The sequence below is a fragment of the Schistocerca cancellata genome, chromosome 1 (assembly GCF_023864275.1).
Source record: "Schistocerca cancellata isolate TAMUIC-IGC-003103 chromosome 1, iqSchCanc2.1, whole genome shotgun sequence".
NCBI classification, from domain to species: Eukaryota; Metazoa; Arthropoda; class Insecta; order Orthoptera; family Acrididae; genus Schistocerca; species Schistocerca cancellata.
Genome location: NC_064626.1, coordinates 829,637,524 through 829,655,284, shown reverse-complemented (window position 1 = coordinate 829,655,284; position 17,761 = coordinate 829,637,524). Strand labels below are relative to the sequence as shown.

General features: G+C 41.1%; 1 protein-coding gene across 1 annotated transcript in view; it reads left to right on the top strand.

The window, feature by feature from the left end:
- Window positions 1-17,761, top strand: part of LOC126188702 (negative elongation factor E) — a 69,231-nt gene that overhangs the window by 6,152 nt on the left and 45,318 nt on the right. Inside the window, exon 2 of the mRNA XM_049930313.1 lies at window positions 2,155-2,448. Coding sequence (XP_049786270.1) covers window positions 2,155-2,448 — 294 coding nt within the window. The remainder of the gene's footprint in view (window positions 1-2,154; window positions 2,449-17,761) is intronic.

The following is a 17,761-nucleotide window of genomic DNA, read 5'->3' as shown; positions in this document are numbered from 1 at the left end:
AACACTTACAAAGGAAGTAAGAGTAGAATCAATAGAGATGGTACATAACCTCAAATTGGATAAGAATGGGGGGAGAAATTAGGTGGTTGCTTTTTATTCAAACTGTTCACACTCATCCTTCAGTTCCTACTCTTATGTGTGAATTTGCTTCTCCTCTGTTATTTTTGCATTTTAAGTTAGCTGCATAACACAGTGTCAGTGTTAGCTGGAGCTATTGAAGTGTTGGATTCATTTGTGTAGCTAGTTGGTCAAAGTGTCTGATTAGAATACTGAGGACCAAGGCATGATCCCAGGTACCCCAGGTACCATCTACAGTTTTTCCTTATGAGTGGACTGGAATGTGGTCAGCACAGCCTCATGAACACAACTGAGATGTGCTGCTCAGGTTTCAACTGCAAACCACATACTATTCCAGTGCCTCATTGAGGAAGTAGAGTTAGATCTGGTACCAGTATTACACAGATCCGTTCTCTCCAACCATTGAAGTCTCTTCTTCTTCTTCTTCTTCTTCTTCTTCTTCTTTGTAGTTGCTGTCTGAAGGGATGTTCTTCAATATCTCCTGCAACATGGTGAGCTTTTTTGTACCTGTTGTGGAGCAATCTTACATGGTACCGTAATGAACTCAGTGGCAACGGCCTTGCTGCAGTGGATACACCGGTTCCCGTGAGATCACCGAAGTTAAGTGCTGTTGGGCGTGGCCAGCACTTGTATGGTTGACCCTCCAGCCACCATGCGCTGTTGCCATTTTTTGAGGTGCACTCAGCCTCGTGATGCCAGTTGAGGAGCTACTCGACCGAATAGTAGCGGCTTCGGTCAAAAATACCATCATAATGACAGGGAGAACAGTGTGCTGACCCCACGCCCCTCCTATCCACATCCTCCTCTTAGGATGGTACGGCGGTCGGATGGTCCCATAATGGTCGGATGGTGCCATAATGTATCTGAGATGATTAGTCTACCTGGAAACAGAGCTATGGACCCACTATCATTCTGTCCATTTCTGTTTTGCCAGACTGTTCAGTTATGGCCTGCTGCTTGTGAACTGAAACACTGTGTACTGTTCAGAATTTTTCTAAAAAATGTTGTTTCCATAACATAGTCATCAGACAGCTGCCTCTAATTGTCTTAATAGGCCTCTTCTTCCATGGTTAATGGGAGTAGGACCAAGGCCAAACAAAACAGAGCCTGACTTGTTGATGCCTTCACCAAATTTTGTATTGCGAACAATGGTTTCTTAAGTAACCTCATCTAGTATTTGTTTAAGGTAGCTTCATATTTATGCCAACAAAGTGCATGTTCTTTCCTTTGTCCAACATAAGAACGAAAGAACAGAAAAGAAAAGAAAAGGAAAGAAAAAAAGGTAGGAAGGCATAAAGAAAACAAGTAGCTTACAATTTGATTATTTTTTAAATTTTTTTTCATAACTTTTGTCATTTATTTGAGTATACACACAAATGATTTGATTTGTTATAATTTTGAAAAACTAATGTGCCATAAATGGTAACATACAGTTCAAACCATTTTCTAAAAAGTTTAATTAAATGATGGGAAACTGCTGAAACATACTCCATATATTACTGCCCCATACTATGTGAGTAGATGTAGAATACTGGAGTAATGATTCCACAATATACAGCCAAGTGCATAGCCCTCAGAATGAGTGTATACTTTCTCCCTTTTCTCCATGATCATCACAGTAATAATAATAATCATCTTCTTTCTTGTACCCTTTTTTCTCCTTGCTAATACATAGCCTGTGGTATACACCATACTATAATTTTCTATCTTGATTTCACTACCAGTGAATTTTTCCTGCAGTTTCTTTCAACATGGACACTTATTTATGCGCAATTTAATCAACTGCAACTTCTTTGGAGCATCTATATGATATCATATTGGAAAGCAGTACTTGTCATTTTCCTAACAAGTCAAAGACATCTTTGTGGTACTTGTTTGCTAATCAACATTTACAAATAACTAGAAAATGCGTAAATAAAATTGTACTTTTTCTACCCTTATATTTATTGACTCATTTGTTGTAAAGGCAAATGATCAAAGATTTAAAATTTAATTTCTGTTTAATAACCAAAATAGGCTAATCATCCTTTCTTTGCATTAAAATTTTAAGTAAACCATACTGTATTGACTTTGCAGAAGAAAGCTGTCCAGGCTTTAAAATCACCTCGTCCAGAGCCAGAGAGGACACCACAAACACCAAAGCGACCAGCTGAGGCTAGAGATGCAAGAGAAGTGGCAAAGAAGCTCCTGAAGTCAGGTGCAATAACTGCCATACCAAAAGCCCCTCAAAGGCCAGAACAGGCTGGATTTAAAAGACCAAGAAATCTCAAAAGAAAATTTCCAGGAACTGAAAAGACTGTTAGTGGTTACCAGCCATTTTCTGCTACACATCCAGAGGATCTAGAAGCAGATAACAGACCTAAAGTTAAGGTACAGCTCATTTTATAATGCTAGTTTATCATGAATGCCATATGTACTCTTTGCTGCTCCTTTGTTGCCTGTGATTGTACATGTCATGTATAAACACTTCAACCTTAATTAATTTTCTAAGAACAGACCCAAGACTACTGCAGTCTGTCAGAGGGTAAGAGCATATCTCACTGCATGTGAAAAATTATGAATATATCAAAGACCTTTTTATGTAGGTATACTTCAAAGTAGGTTCCAACAGTTGTTCCAGTCAGCAGCTCGTGGTCTAGTGGCTAGTGTTGCTGCCTCTGGATCACGGGGTCCCGAGTTCCAATTCCCGGATGGCTTGGGGATTTTCTCTGCCTGAGGGCTGTGTGTTTGTGCTGTCATCATCATCATCATCATCATCATCATCGTCTTTCATGACAGTGGCTAGATTGGATTGTGTAAAAATTGGACTGTGTCAAAATTGGGACTTTGTACGGGCACTGATGACCTCGCAGTTGAGTGCCGTACAAACCAAATATCAGTCACTCCTGTAAAAGTATCTTCTTAAGAGAGTAATATATAAAAGCATAATAATTCTTCGTAAACTTTAAGATAAGTGTTCACCAAATGAACTAGTTCTACATATCTGTCTGCTTCCAAATGTCACCACTGTTTGGTGACTAATTATCATTTCTTCTTCTTCTTCTTTTTCTATCTTTGCAGGCCAGAAAGGGGCTATGTTTAATTTTATATCCTCTTGTAAATGTTACCTTATACTTTGATGCTACATAACAAATATTGCTTTCAAATTTAGTTCTGAGATTTGATGTGTACAATTTATGTTAACTTAGGTTTTTATAAAAATTAACAGTTTTACACCTAGCCCTCAAAACTTTTGATCTGAGAAATGTGCAAACATGAACACTCAGCGCATATAAGAAGACTGTGGACTAACACCAATGAAGAGAATAGATAATAGTAAATGTGTGGGAACATCGGGCAGGGTGCTTTAGTGATAGAGATCATTGTGTAATATACTAAATTAAACATTAAAATCCAGACATTTTCCAGTTCTCAGATGGAGAAACATAACGGTACAGGTTTCAGGTTTGCTAATTCTTCCAGAGACAGCATAGGACTTGGTAAATCCATTGAACGGAATAGATAGTGTCTTAAAAGGGTTTATAAGATTAATATCAACCAAAAAAATAAAATGAGGTTTATGAAGTTTTCTCAGATTAAGTTAGGCGATACTAAAGAAATTAGATTAGAAAATGAGACACTGAAAGTACTGTATGAGTTTTGCTATTTGGACAGCGAAATAAATGACTGACTGAAGTAAAGGGATTATGAAGAGCAGTTCAGTAACAGAAAGAAAAGTATTTCTGATACCAAGACATTTGTTAATATCAAATATAAATGTAAGTGTTAGATGATCTTTTCAGAAAGTACTTGTCTGGAGTATAGTTCTACACAGAAGTGAAATACTGTTGGTAAACACTATGACAGTATGAGAATAGAAGCTTTTGAAATGTGGTATTGTAGAAGAATGCTGAAGATTAGGTGAGGCGAGTGAGTAACTAATGAAGAGGTATTGCAGTGGATGTCAGAGAAATGGGCTTTATGACACAAATAGATTAAAAGAAGGAATAGTTTGTTAGGACACATCCCAAAGCATCAAGAAATAGTTAACTTTGAAACTTCCTGTTAGATTAGAACTGTGTGCCAGACTGGGACTCAAATCTGTAACATTTGGCTTTTGTGGGCAAGTGCTCTGCTGACTGAGCTATCCAAGCATGGCTCGCAACCTACCCTCACTGCTTTTCTTCCATCAGTACCTTTTGTGCTATCTTCCAAACTTCACAGGAGTTCTCCTGCATACCGTGTGGGATTATTACTATTGGAAGAAAGAATATTGTGGAAACATGGCTTAAGACAGTCTAGAGGATTGCTTCCAGAATGAATTTTCACTCTGCAGCGGAGTGTGCACTGATGTGAAACATCCTGGCAGATTAAAATCGCATTAGACTGGAACTCCACTGCAGAATGGAAAGTCATTCTGGAAATAATTAACCTTGCTTTTCATGGGCAAGCCCTCTACTGGCTGAGTCATTACTGCTAAGCTGGTTGAGGGCCCTCATACGCTCATCTTGTAGGGAATGATTCTAGTGATTATCTTGCATGTGTGAAAGCTGTTCTGTGAATTCGATCCCAAATGTTGTTTTTGACTTATAAAAAACTTTTGGTACAAAATGATTCTGACATTTACTAAAGAATACATATTTGTGTGGTTTGTGTAGCCAGATCTGCAACTGGATTGTTGACTTGTTGATTAGCAGAACACTGCACATTATCCAGAGTGGAGAGCCATCCTCAGATACGGAAGTAATTCTGGGTGTGTGTTAGGAGAGTGTGGTTGGGCTGTTACTGTTTGTATTATATACAGTGTGTGTCATATCTGCTTTTATGAATTTTTGATGAATTTGTCATGTCAAAACTAGAAAGTCCTTATATATTCATATGCCTGAAAAATCTTTCATTTTTGTGTTTTAATAATAGTTTATAGTTAACGTGTTTCAAAGTGAAATCCAAAATCTGAAATTTTTAACCAGTAATTAAAATTCCTTTTTTTTAGACAGTCGAATATTATTGCCGATACAAGTTAATCTGCAAATGCACGTATTGTGTCCTCATTGGTAATTTGTAGGTGACAAGCCATATCTAGATACGATATGTGCATACATTTGAGGGTAATCTTGCCTGAACATTTCACAGTAGTGATAGTGGCATACTTTTTAAGGGTTCATTTGAACCACAGCAGGATATTTGTTCTCTGTGAACAGGCAGATATAATAATTGCATGCAGCCTTCTGAAAGGTAACAGATATGAAACTGCCCAGATGTGTCAACTTGATTTCCAGACAGAAGACAACTGAGTCATACAAGTTATGCTGCTGTTTATCATTATGTTGCTGTGACAGATCCTTAACACCACTAATGGTGTACTGAGAGGGTCGGTAAAAATTCACTCATGCAACTGACCAGGAAGAACACCTTCTTGTGGTTGTAAAAAAAGATCTAGATATCTGCAAATGCCATAACATGTGATACATCTTATAGTAAAGCATGGAATGTACTCAGAGCTCAATTTATAAAAAGTATGACTGAATGGGATGTCAAGCAAAATATGTGACTGGATTGAGGATTCAGTGGTAGGGAGGGTGCACAATTTTGTCTTGAATGGAGAGTCGGTCATTGATAGTTTTACAAATAATGTTGGATGTGCTCCAGAGAATGTGTTGGAACCCTTGCTGTTCATGGTATATATTACTATCAAATCTATTCATCAAGAATCAGCAACATTAATACATTAATAGGCATGGGTCCCTTTGAAGTAAAATATTCCGGAGGTAAACTAGGTTCCCATTTGAATCTCCAGGCGGAACCTACTTCGAAGAGATTCAGGCCGAAAGGAACTTTCAGGTTGGGAACATGGAACGTTAAAAGTTTGAACAGGCCAGGAACATTCCAGACATTATTAGACAAATTAGATAGATACGATGTAGACATTACAGCTATTCAAGAAACTCGGTGGCAGGGGGAGGGTAGCATAAAGAGGGGTAACTATACATTTTTCTATGTAGGTGCAGAAGCTCACAGTTTCGGAACAGGTTTCGCAGTACAGAGAAAAGTGCTTCACGCAATCAGAGATATAAGGTTCATTAGTGACCGACTATCAGTTATAGTGTTGTCCGGGAGGTGGAATAGACTAGTAGTAATTAATGTACATGCACCAACTGAGGACACTGAAGAGGTTGTTAAAGATGGCTTTTATGAAGAACTAGATCAACTGTGGGATGAGTTCTCCTCGTATGATACAAAATTAATCATAGGTGATTTTAATACGAAGATAGGGAAGGAGGAAGCATTCCGGCCTACAATTGGGAAGGAAAGTTTGCATAACATTTCAAATGATAATGGCACAAGGGTGGTTAATTTTGCTGTTTCAAAAGACATGATTGTTGAGAGCACATATTTCAAAAGGAAGGACATTCATAAAGCAACTTGGGTCTCTCCAGATGGACACACCCAAAACCAAATTGATCATATTCTTGTAGATCGGAGATGGCACACTAGTATAGAAAATGTTAGGACTTTCAGGGGAGCAGACTGCGATTCTGATCATTTTCTTGTAGTTGCCAAAGCTCACCAGCGGCTATCTACAGCAACATCAAGGTGTCACAATGCAGAACTTGTTAGGTTCGACACTGACAAGCTAAATGATGAAAACTTTAGAAGAAGGTACATGATAGAAATTTCAAATAGGTTTGATGCTCTCAGGACACACGAAGATCAAGACTAGGATGTAAATAAACAGTGGATCACTGTGAGGAATAATATCAAAGAGGCAGCGAAGGCCACAATAGGTACAATTAAGAAGAACAGGAGGAAACAGTGGTTTGATGAGGAATGCAAGAAATTGGTAGAGGAAAGGAGAAGAGCGCGATTAGATTGGGATAGAATGAGAGACAGAAAACGAGAGGAGTTCTTGAACTTGAGAAGGGAAGTTGGTCGTAGACTACGGGCAAAGAAGAGGGATTATTTAAACAATCAAATTACAAAAATGGAAACAAACAGTAAAACAAAAACATTAGAGAACTTTACCTAGACATAAATGGGTATAGGAAGGGCTTCAAGGCTAGGACAAAAGCACTTCGAGGGGATGCTGGGGGAATACTGACAGACTCCAGTGCTATATTAAGTAAATGGAGGGCGTATTTTGAGCATCTTTTAAATGTACACCAGGAAGCAGGAAATGAGCAGGCATACGAAATACATACAGCAGAACCCCAGATACCTGAGCCAACGTTAAAGGAAGTAAGAGATGCAATCAACGAATTGAAAAACCATAAAGCACCAGGATGAGATTGCATAACTGCAGAATTAGTTAAAAATGGGGGACAGAAATTGGTGGAAGTAGTTCACAAAGTGATAACTAAAGTATGGAAGTCAGAGATGATACCTGAAGAGTGGCAGGAGTCGATTCTGATCCCAATTTTTAAGAAGGGTGACAAAATGGATTGTAGTAATAATAAAGGGATATCACTATTACCAGTATGTTCCAAAATTTTCTCGAATATTCTGCTAAACAGGCTTACACCATATGCATATGAAATTGTGGGGGATTACCAAGCCGGCTTTCGGAGGAACAGGTCAACTGTAGACCAAATATTCACCCTGTGTCAAATTTTGGAAAAGAAATGGGAATACAATAAACCAGCTCATAATCTTTTCATAGATTTTACAAAAGCATATGGTTGAGTATTGCAGTCAAAATTGTACAGAATTCTTCTGTAACTTGGAATACCAAAGAAGTATGTTAGACTTATAGAAGCAAGTTTGAAAAACACAAAAGGTAGGGTACGCGTGGGGAAATTGGAGTCAAAAGAATTTGTAATTAAAGGGTACGCGTGGGGAAATTGGAGTCAAAAGAATTTGTAATTAAGAACGGACTTAGGCAGGGAGATGCTCTTTCTCCACTGCTTCTTAATTTAGTCCTAGAATATATTGTACGAATGGCAGCAGATAATTCAGAGGGTGTGGAGCTAAATGGAAATAGTAAGATATTAGGGTATGCAGATGATCTAAACATCATTAGCGACAGGAAAGAATCTGTAACAGCAAATATGAATGCATTAATCAAGGCTAGTGAAGATGTAGGTCTAAGGATAAGTAAAGACAAAACTGAATACCTGGTTACTACTAGAAGGCCAACAGCAGTAGATCAGGAAATGTTAAGAGTTGGAGACATGCAGTTTGAAAAAGTGAACACTTTTAAGTATCTAGGCGTGGACATCACTTCGAGAAATGAGATTGAATCCGAACTGAAGAAGAAATTATGGGCGGTAAATGCACGCTACTTCTCACTAAATAGATTACTTTAATCACGGATATTGTCTTGGAATTTAAAGATTAGAATATACAAAACTATTATTCTACCAGTTATGCTGTATGGGTGTGAGACTTGGTCTCTCACTGTGCAAAATGAAAAGCCATTTCGATTATTTGAAAACAAAATTTTGAGGAAAATTTTTGGAGCAAAAAGGGATGACATTAGCGGAGAGTGGCGAAAACTGCATAACAAAGAGGTTCATGAACTGTATTCAAGCCCTGACATAATCAGTATTATTAAATCATGTAGGCTGCGATGGGCGGGTCACGTAGCTCAAATGGATGAGGGCAGGGCAGCACGCAGAGTACTGGTAGGGCACCTAGAAGGAAAACATCCTGTGGGGAGACCGAGACGTAGATGGGAGGACAATATGAAGGCTGATTTCAGGAGCCTAGGTATTGAAGATGAATGGAAGGAAATAGCCCAAGACAGGGACAGATGGCAAAAATACGTTGCTGCGGTATCGGACTCTCGGGTCCGGTATGCCCAGTGAGTAAGTAATATACTGTACACCTTTCTGCACAAGAGTTAAGGAAGTCTGATCCAAATGCAGATTTGATTTCTGCTGAGAATTAACTAAGTGAAAATTGCTTGTTCTTGGGAATAAGCTAATATTGGTAACAAGAAATGACAGTAAGGAATTAATATATAGAGAGGCCAATGTCAAAATACCCAGACTAGTGAACAGAGGTTGACAAGAGGTTTGTGAACTTACATCACTTATTTCCCAAACCGCCCATTTCTGAGCCAAAAATATCCTTTTAGAATGGGAAGAGTTACCCCAAAATATAATACCATACAACTTAAGCAAATGAAAATAAGCAAAGTAGACTAATTTTCATGTCTAACGATCACTCACTTCAGATACCATTCGAATAGTAAAAATGCCAGCATTAAGTCTTTGAACAAGATCCTGAACGTGGGCTTTCCATTACAGTTTACTATCTAAACACCTAAAAATTTGAACTGTTCAGTTCCACTAATCATATTCCCATTCTGTGAAATTAAAACGTTCAGTTTTGTTGAATTGTGTGTTAGAAACTGTAAAAATTGAGCCTTACTGTGATTTACCGTTAGTTTATTTTCTACAAGCCATGGACTTAGGCCATGAACTGCACTGTTTGAAACCGAGCCAGTGTTGCACACGACATCCCTTAGTACCAAGCTAGTTCCCTTACTACCAAGCTAGTGTCATCAACAAACAGAAATACTTTAGAGTTACCCGTAATACTAGAGGGCATATCATTTATATAAATAAGGAACAGGAATAGCCCCAATACCGATCCCTGGGGCACCTCCCACTTGACTTTATCCCACTCAGGCCCCACATCACAGCCATTCTCAACACTGTGAATAATGGCCTTTTGCTGTCTGTTGCTAAAGTAAGAGGTGAACCAACTGTGAGCTACTCGCCGATTCCATAATGGTCCAACTTCTGGAGCAATATTTTGTGATCAACACAATCAAACACTTTAGTTAAATAAAAATTAAAAAAAAAAAGTATGCCTAGCGTTCGAAACCTTTTGTTTAACCCATGCAGTACCTCGAAAGAAAAAAGAATATAGCTTTTTCAGTTGTTCAACAACATCTAAAGCCAACTGTACATTTGATAGCAAATCATGTGATATAAAATTATCAACTATTCCTACATACACAGCCTTTTCAATAACTTTAGCAAACACTGATGGCATAGAAATAGGTCTAAAATTGTCTACATTATCCCTTTCTCCCTGTTTATAAAGTGGCTTTACTACTGAGTACTGTAATCGTTCAGGAAACTGACCATTCCTAAAGGAAAAATTACAAATATGGCTAAATATAGAGCTAACATGTGCAGCACAGTACTTTAATATTCTGCTAGGCACTCCATCATATCCACGAGAGCTCATAGTCTTCAATGATTTAATTATTGACTCACTCTCCCCCTTGTCTGTATCACAGGGGAGTATTTCAGACATCAATCTCGAAAAGGCATCTGCCAAGAAAGTTATATGCTTTCCTGTAGAACCTAAATTTTTATTTAATTCACCAGCAGTGCTCAGAAAATGATTGCCAAATACTGTACATATATCTGATTTATCAGTAACAGAAATATTTTTTCTGCAAACTGACTTTATAATGTCAACCTTGTGCTGCTGACCAGACACTTCCTCCACAACTCACCAAATGGTTTTAATTTTATCCTGTGAATTAGCTATTCTATTTGTGTACCACATACTCTTTGCCTTCCTAATAATATTTTTAAACACCTTACAATATTGTTTGTAATGGATTACTGTAGCTTGAGTGTGACAACTTCTAACGTTTTGATATAATTCCCACTTTGTTCTACATGATGTCTGTACCCCACTAGTCAGCCACCCAGACTGCCTATTACTGCTAGTACCCCATTTAAAATGTCTTGATGGAAAGCAACTCTCAAAGAGCATGAGAAATGTGTTAAGGAAAGCATTATATTTATCATCTATGTTATCGGCATTATAAACATCGTGCCACTCTTGTTCCTTGACAATGTTTAAAAAACTCTCTATTACATAGTTTGTAATTATATGTGACATTTGTTTGAATACAAAAGCCTTTTGGTGTTAAAATTTGTGCATCATGGTCTGAAAGGCCATTCACCCTTTCACTAACAGAATGCCCATCTAGTAATGAAGAATGAATAAAAATATTGTCTATGGCTGTGCTACTGTTCCCCTGCAACCAAGTTGGAAAAAATACAGTCTGCATCAGATCATATGAATTTAGGAGATCTACCAACATCCTTTTTCTTGCACCATCATATACAAAATTTATATTGAAGTCACCACATATAACTAATTTCTGGTATTTCCTACAAAGTGAATCAAGAACTCCCTGTAGCTTGAGCAAAAATGCTCTGAAGTCAGAGTTGGGGGACCTATAAAAAATAACAGAAGTTTAGTTTCACTAAATTCAACTGCCCCTGCACAACAATCAAATATCTGTTCAGTGCAGTGTCGTGATATGTCTATGGACTCAAGTGGAATACTGCTTTTTATGTATGTAACCACTCCCCCACCCCACAAGGAACTCCTTGAAAAACAGCCAGCTAATCTGTATCCTGGTAAAGGAAGCCTCTGAATTGTCAAATTATTTAAGTGGTGCTCCGCTATACCAATAATTTCAGAGTCAACATCTATAAGCAGTTCACTAACTTTATCTCTAATACCTCTTATATTTTGATGAAATATGTTAATTTCTTCTCTACTTGGAAACATGACATCCTCTGAAGGTGAGCCCTTAGTTAGAGGGACTTTGTTTAAGCAGTTATACATATCAAATGACTTCAATCTAAAAAAAGGTGCAGCTCTAACAGCAACTACTACAGCAATTTTTCCATGAGTGATCTCACCACCACCCACTAAATTGTTACCTATAAGCTTAACCAGCCTCCCATTCCCGTACCTATTGAGGTGCAGGCCGTGCCTAGTGAAACCCGACCTACTGATAGACCCAACTGGCACCACTGAAATATGACCCATGCCTTCTGCCATGACCGTTCTCTCCAGCCCCATGTTAATGCACCTAACAGCTGCATTAAGATGAGACCAAACGTGACGCTGAAACAGTTGCATGAAGTGCACATTAGTGCCACCAGTTTGAATAGCTATCTTTACCAGGTTACCACCTACATCATATTCCTCATCCTTATCAAGACTGAGACTGTTCCGTGCTCCACCCACTATCACTACGTGATCCTCCTTCGTAAAATTCCTGCATAACTACCCTATGCTGTCAGTCACCTGAGCAAACCCTGCACTAGGTTTCACAATGCTGTTGACCTGGTACTCACACCCCAACACTTCCTGCAACTGCTGGCCCACACCTCTACCATGCGAATTACCTAGCAGCTGAACTGTCTTTTCTCTGTTGGACTTTGCAATTGACCTAGGCCTCCTACCTGTTGACGACTGCTGCATGTTCCCTACAACTGAGTATTCCACTTGGTGAAGGAAAAAAAAAAAAAAAAAAAAAAGAAAAGAAAAGAGAAAAGAACTGCACTTGCCTTTACTGCATTTGAGTTTGGCCTGTTGGAGGACTGTGAACAGTGCATGCTGGTTGTTACTCAAGTTCTGTGTGTCCGTCCCTGTAACAAGAATGTCTTCTAAATAATTTGCGGTGCATGGCACCCTACAGGTGAGGTGCTTAAAGTGACACTAAAAATGGCCAGAGCACTGGAAATGCCAAATAGAAGTTCGTTATACTGAAACAGTCCAAAAGAAGTATTGATCACTGAGAAGAGTTGGGAATCCTTGGCCATAGAAAACACTTTGCTGGCCATGAGGAGGTCATTATGTCCGCTAACTTAGGAGTAGGGTAAGCATCTATAACAGAGTGGTCCTTAATGGTTGTCTGGAATTCCCACAAATGCACAATGTGTTGTTTGCTTTTTTTTTTTTTTTTTTGCAGTAACAGTGAGGGAAATTCATTGCCTATGGGAATGGGAGTGAGAATACCACCATCCTGCAACTACTGTACCTCAAGCCAAAATTTGTCTCTGAGTATGTAGGGAACATTTCTGGCTTTGAAGACCTTCGGTGTCACTGGTAAGAGAAGAGCCACATGTACCTCAAAATCTTTAACACTCAAGTATTTCTCACCAAAGAGAGTGACGACTGGCTCCAGGAAGGGAGCTGTTGATGGCAGTGTCTGGCTGCTGAGTCTTTGCTTGCATTGTGTGAATCTGACCTGGGTGGAGGGGGGGGGGTGACTAGGGGTGAGGGTGGCACTTTGGTCAGGCTGGGAACACTTGGTGTGATGGGTCCTGCAGGGTGGTTGATGATCTGAGAGATGGTTCAATTGTTCTGGTAATTGGTAGGCATGTTTCTAAGGAAGGGCTCTCCAATTTAAGGAGATCCGTGCATAGTCCTTCATTTGGGGCAGTGCAAGGGAATGATGTCCAGGAGCCTGGAAGCCACGCATAATTGCTTACACTGAAGATTACTGCTCTGTATACAGCAGTTTGTCTAATGGGCATGATGCCATGGGCTGAGAAGTGCTGTTTAATGTGTGTGACATAGTTCGCCCATGGCTGGACCATCTTGTTGAACTATTGAAACAGCAGGGGCATCATCCGGAAGGCCTTGACCATTTTGTTGATCCAAGAGAGGCAGTCAGAGAGCTCCATAGATGAAGATGAGATAGCCACCAGACACATGGTCAGGAATTTCTGGGTGTGCTGCATCTGCTGAAGCAGTAACAACACCTGGGCAATGACTTCCACCAGTTCCTTCATACGTGAAGCAATGCGACAGTAATTGTACTTGAAAGTGGAAAAACACCCATCAAAACATTGTCTACCTGGCTCAAAGCACATGCCTAAGACACTGATTAGAGATTTAAAAAAAAAGGAAAACAAAAAGAATTCGTTACCAACTGAAGTATTCACCAAAGATGGCAGAGGAAAAATACACAGGTAGATTAGATTAGATTAATACTAGTTCCATGGATCATGAATACGATATTTCATAATGATGTGGAACGAGTCAAATTTTCCAATACATGACATAATTAAGTTAATTTAACAACATACGTAAGTTAATATAACAACCTTTTCATTTTTTTTTTGTTTTGGCAGATCGATAGACACACAAACATACACACAAAATTCAAGCTTTCGCAACAAACGGTTGCTTCGTCAGGAAAGAGGGAAGGAGAGGGAAAGACGAAAGGATGTGGGTTTTAAGGGAGAGGGTAAGGAGTCATTCCAATCCCGGGAGTGGAAAAACTTACCTTAGGGGGAAAAAAGGACAGGTATACACTCGCGCACACACACACACACATATCCATCCGCATATACACAGACACAAGCAGATATTTGTAAAGGCAAAGAGTTTGGGCAGAGATGTCAGTCGAGGCGGAAGTACAGAGGCAAAGATGTTGTTGAAAGACAGGTGAGGTATGAGCGGCGGCAAATTGAAATTAGAAATTAGCGGAGATTGAGGCCTGGCGGATAGCGAGAAGAGAGGATATGCTGAAGGGCAAGTTCCCATCTCCGGAGTTCTGACAGGTTGGTGTTAGTGGGAAGTATCCAGATAACCCGGACGGTGTAACACTGTGCCAAGATGTGCTGGCCGTGCACCAAGGCATGTTTAGCCACAGGGTGATCCTCATTACCAACAAACACTGTCTGCCTGTGTCCATTCATGCGAATGGACAGTTTGTTGCTGGTCATTCCCACATAGAAGGCTTCACAGTGTAGGCAGGTCAGTTGGTAAATCACGTGGGTGCTTTCACACGTGGCTCTGCCTTTGATCGTGTACACCTTCCGGGTTACAGGACTGGAGTAGGTGGTGGTGGGAGGGTGCATGGGACAGGTTTTACACCGGCGGCGGTTACAAGGGTAGGAGCCAGAGGGTAGGGAAGGTGGTTTGGGGATTTCATAGGGATGAACTAAGAGGTTACGAAGGTTAGGTGGACGGCGGAAAGACACTCTAGGTGGAGTGGGGAGGATTTCATGAAGGATGGATCTCATTTCAGGGCAGGATTTGAGGAAGTCGTATCCCTGCTGGAGAGCCACATTCAGAATCTGATCCAGTCCCGGAAAGTATCCTGTCACAAGTGGGGCACTTTTGGGGTTCTTCTGTGGGAGGTTCCGGGTTTGAGGAGATGAGGAAGTGGCTCTGGTTATTTGCTTCTGTACCAGGTCGGGAGGGTAGTTATGGGATGCGAAAGCTGTTTTCAGGTTGTTGGTGTAATGGTTCAAGGATTCCGGACTGGAGCAGATTCGTTTGCCACGAAGACCTAGGCTGTAGGGAAGGGACCGTTTGATGTGGAATGGGTGGCAGCTGTCATAATGGAGGTACTGTTGCTTGTTGGTGGGTTTGATGTGGACGGACGTGTGAAGCTGGCCATTGGACAGGTGGAGGTCAACGTCAAGGAAAGTGGCATGGGATTTAGAGTAGGACCAGGTGAATCTGATGGAACCAAAGGAGTTGAGGTTGGAGAGGAAATTCTGGAGTTCTTCTTCACTGTGAGTCCAGATCATGAAAATGTCATCAATAAATCTGTACCAAACTTTGGGTTGGCAGGCCTGGGTGACCAAGAAGGCTTCCTCTAAGCGACCCATGAATAGGTTGGCGTATGAGGGGGCCATCCTGGTACCCATGGCTGTTCTCTTTAATTGTTGGTATGTCTGGCCTTCGAAAGTGAAGAAGTTGTGGGTCAGGATGAAGCTGGCTAAGGTAATGAGGAAAGAGGTTTTAGGTAGGGTGGCAGGTGATCGGCGTGAAAGAAAGTGCTCCATTGCAGCGAGGCCCTGGACATGCGGAATATTTGTTTATAACGAAGTGGCATCAATGGTTACAAGGATGGTTTCCGGGTTTAACAGACTGGGTAGGGATTCCAGGCGTTCGAGAAAGTGGTTGGTGTCTTTGATGAAGGATGGGAGACTGCATGTAATGGGTTGAAGGTGTTGATCTACGTAGGCAGAGATGCGTTCTGTGGGGGCTTGGTAACCAGCTACAATGGGACGGCCGGGATGATTGGGTTTGTGAATTTTAGGAAGAAGGTAGAAGGTAGGGGTGCGGGGTGTTGGTGGGGTCAGGAGGTTGATGGAGTCAGGTGAAAGGTTTTGTAGGGGGCCTAAGGTTCTGAGGATTCCTTGAAGCTCCGTCTGGACATCAGGAATGGGATTACCTTGGCAAACTTTGTAAGTAGTGTTGTCTGAAAGCTGACGCAGTCCCTCAGCCACATACTCCCGACGATCAAGTACCACAGTCGTGGAACCCTTGTCCGCTGGAAGAATGACGATGGATTGGTCAGCCTTCAGATCACGGATAGCCTGGGCTTCAGCAGTGGTGATGTTGGGAGTAGGATTAAGGTTTTTTAAAAAGGATTGAGAGGCAAGGCTGGAAGTCAGAAATTCCTGGAAGGTTAGGAGAGGGTGATTTTGAGGAAGAGGAGGTGGGTCCCGCTGTGACGGAGGACGGAACTGTTCCAGGCAGGGTTCAATTTGGATAGTGTCTTGGGGAGTTGGATCATTCGGAATCCTTGAACCATTACACCAACAACCTGAAAACAGCTTTCGCATCCCGTAACTACCCTCCCGACCTGGTACAGCAGCAAATAACCAGAGCCACTTCCTCATCTCCTCAAACCTGGAACCTCCCACAGAAGAACCCCAAAAGTGCCCCACTTGTGACAAGATACTTTCCGGGACTGGATCAGATTCTGAATGTGGCTCTCCAGCAGGGATACGACTTCCTCAAATCCTGCCCTGAAATGAGATCCATCCTTCATGAAATCCTCCCCACTCCACCTAGAGTGTCTTTCCGCCGTCCACCTAACCTTCGTTACCTCTTAGTTCATCCCTATGAAATCCCCAAACCACCTTCCCTACCCTCTGGCTCCTACCCTTGTAACCGCCGCCGGTGTAAAACCTGTCCCATGCACCCTCCCACCACCACCTACTCCATTCCTGTAACCCGGAGGGTGTACACAATCAAAGGCAGAGCCACGTGTGAAAGCACCCACGTGATTTACCAACTGACCTGCCTACACTGTGAAGCCTTCTATGTGGGAATGACCAGCAACAAACTGTCCATTCGCATGAATGGACACAGGCAGACAGTGTTTGTTGGTAATGAGGATCACCCTGTGGCTAAACATGCCTTGGTGCACGGCCAGCACATCTTGGCACAGTGTTACACCATCCAGGTTATCTGGATACTTCCCACTAACACCAACCTGTCAGAACTCCGGAGATGGGAACTTGCCCTTCAGCATATCCTCTCTTCTCGCTATCCGCCAGGCCTCAATCTCCGCTAATTTCTAATTTCAATTTGCTGCCACTCATACCTCACCTGTCTTTCAACAACATCTTTGCCTCTGTACTTCCGCCTCGACTGACATCTCTGCCCAAACTCTTTGCCTTTACAAACATCTGCTTGTGTCTGTGTATATGCGGATGAATATGTGTGTGTGTGTGTGTGTGTGTGTGTGTGTGTGTGTGTGTGCGAGTGTATACCTGTCCTTTTTTCCCCCTAAGGTAAGTTTTTCTGCTCCCGGGATTGGAATGACTCCTTACCCTCTCCCTTAAAACCCACATCCTTTCGTCTTTCCCTCTCCTTCCCTCTTTCCTGACGAAGCAACCGTTTGTTGCGAAAGCTTGAATTTTGTGTGTATGTTTGTGTTTGTTTGTGTGTCTATCGACCTTCCAGCGCTTTTGTTTGGTAAGTCTCATCATCTTTCTTTTTAGATATATTTTTCCCACGTGGAATGTTTCCCTCTGTTATATATATAAAAAAAACAAAGATGATGTGACTTACCAAATGAAAGTGCTGGCAGGTCGACAGACACACAAACATACACACAAAATTCAAGCTTTCGCAACAAACTATTGCCTCATCAGGAAAGAGGGAGGGAGAGGGA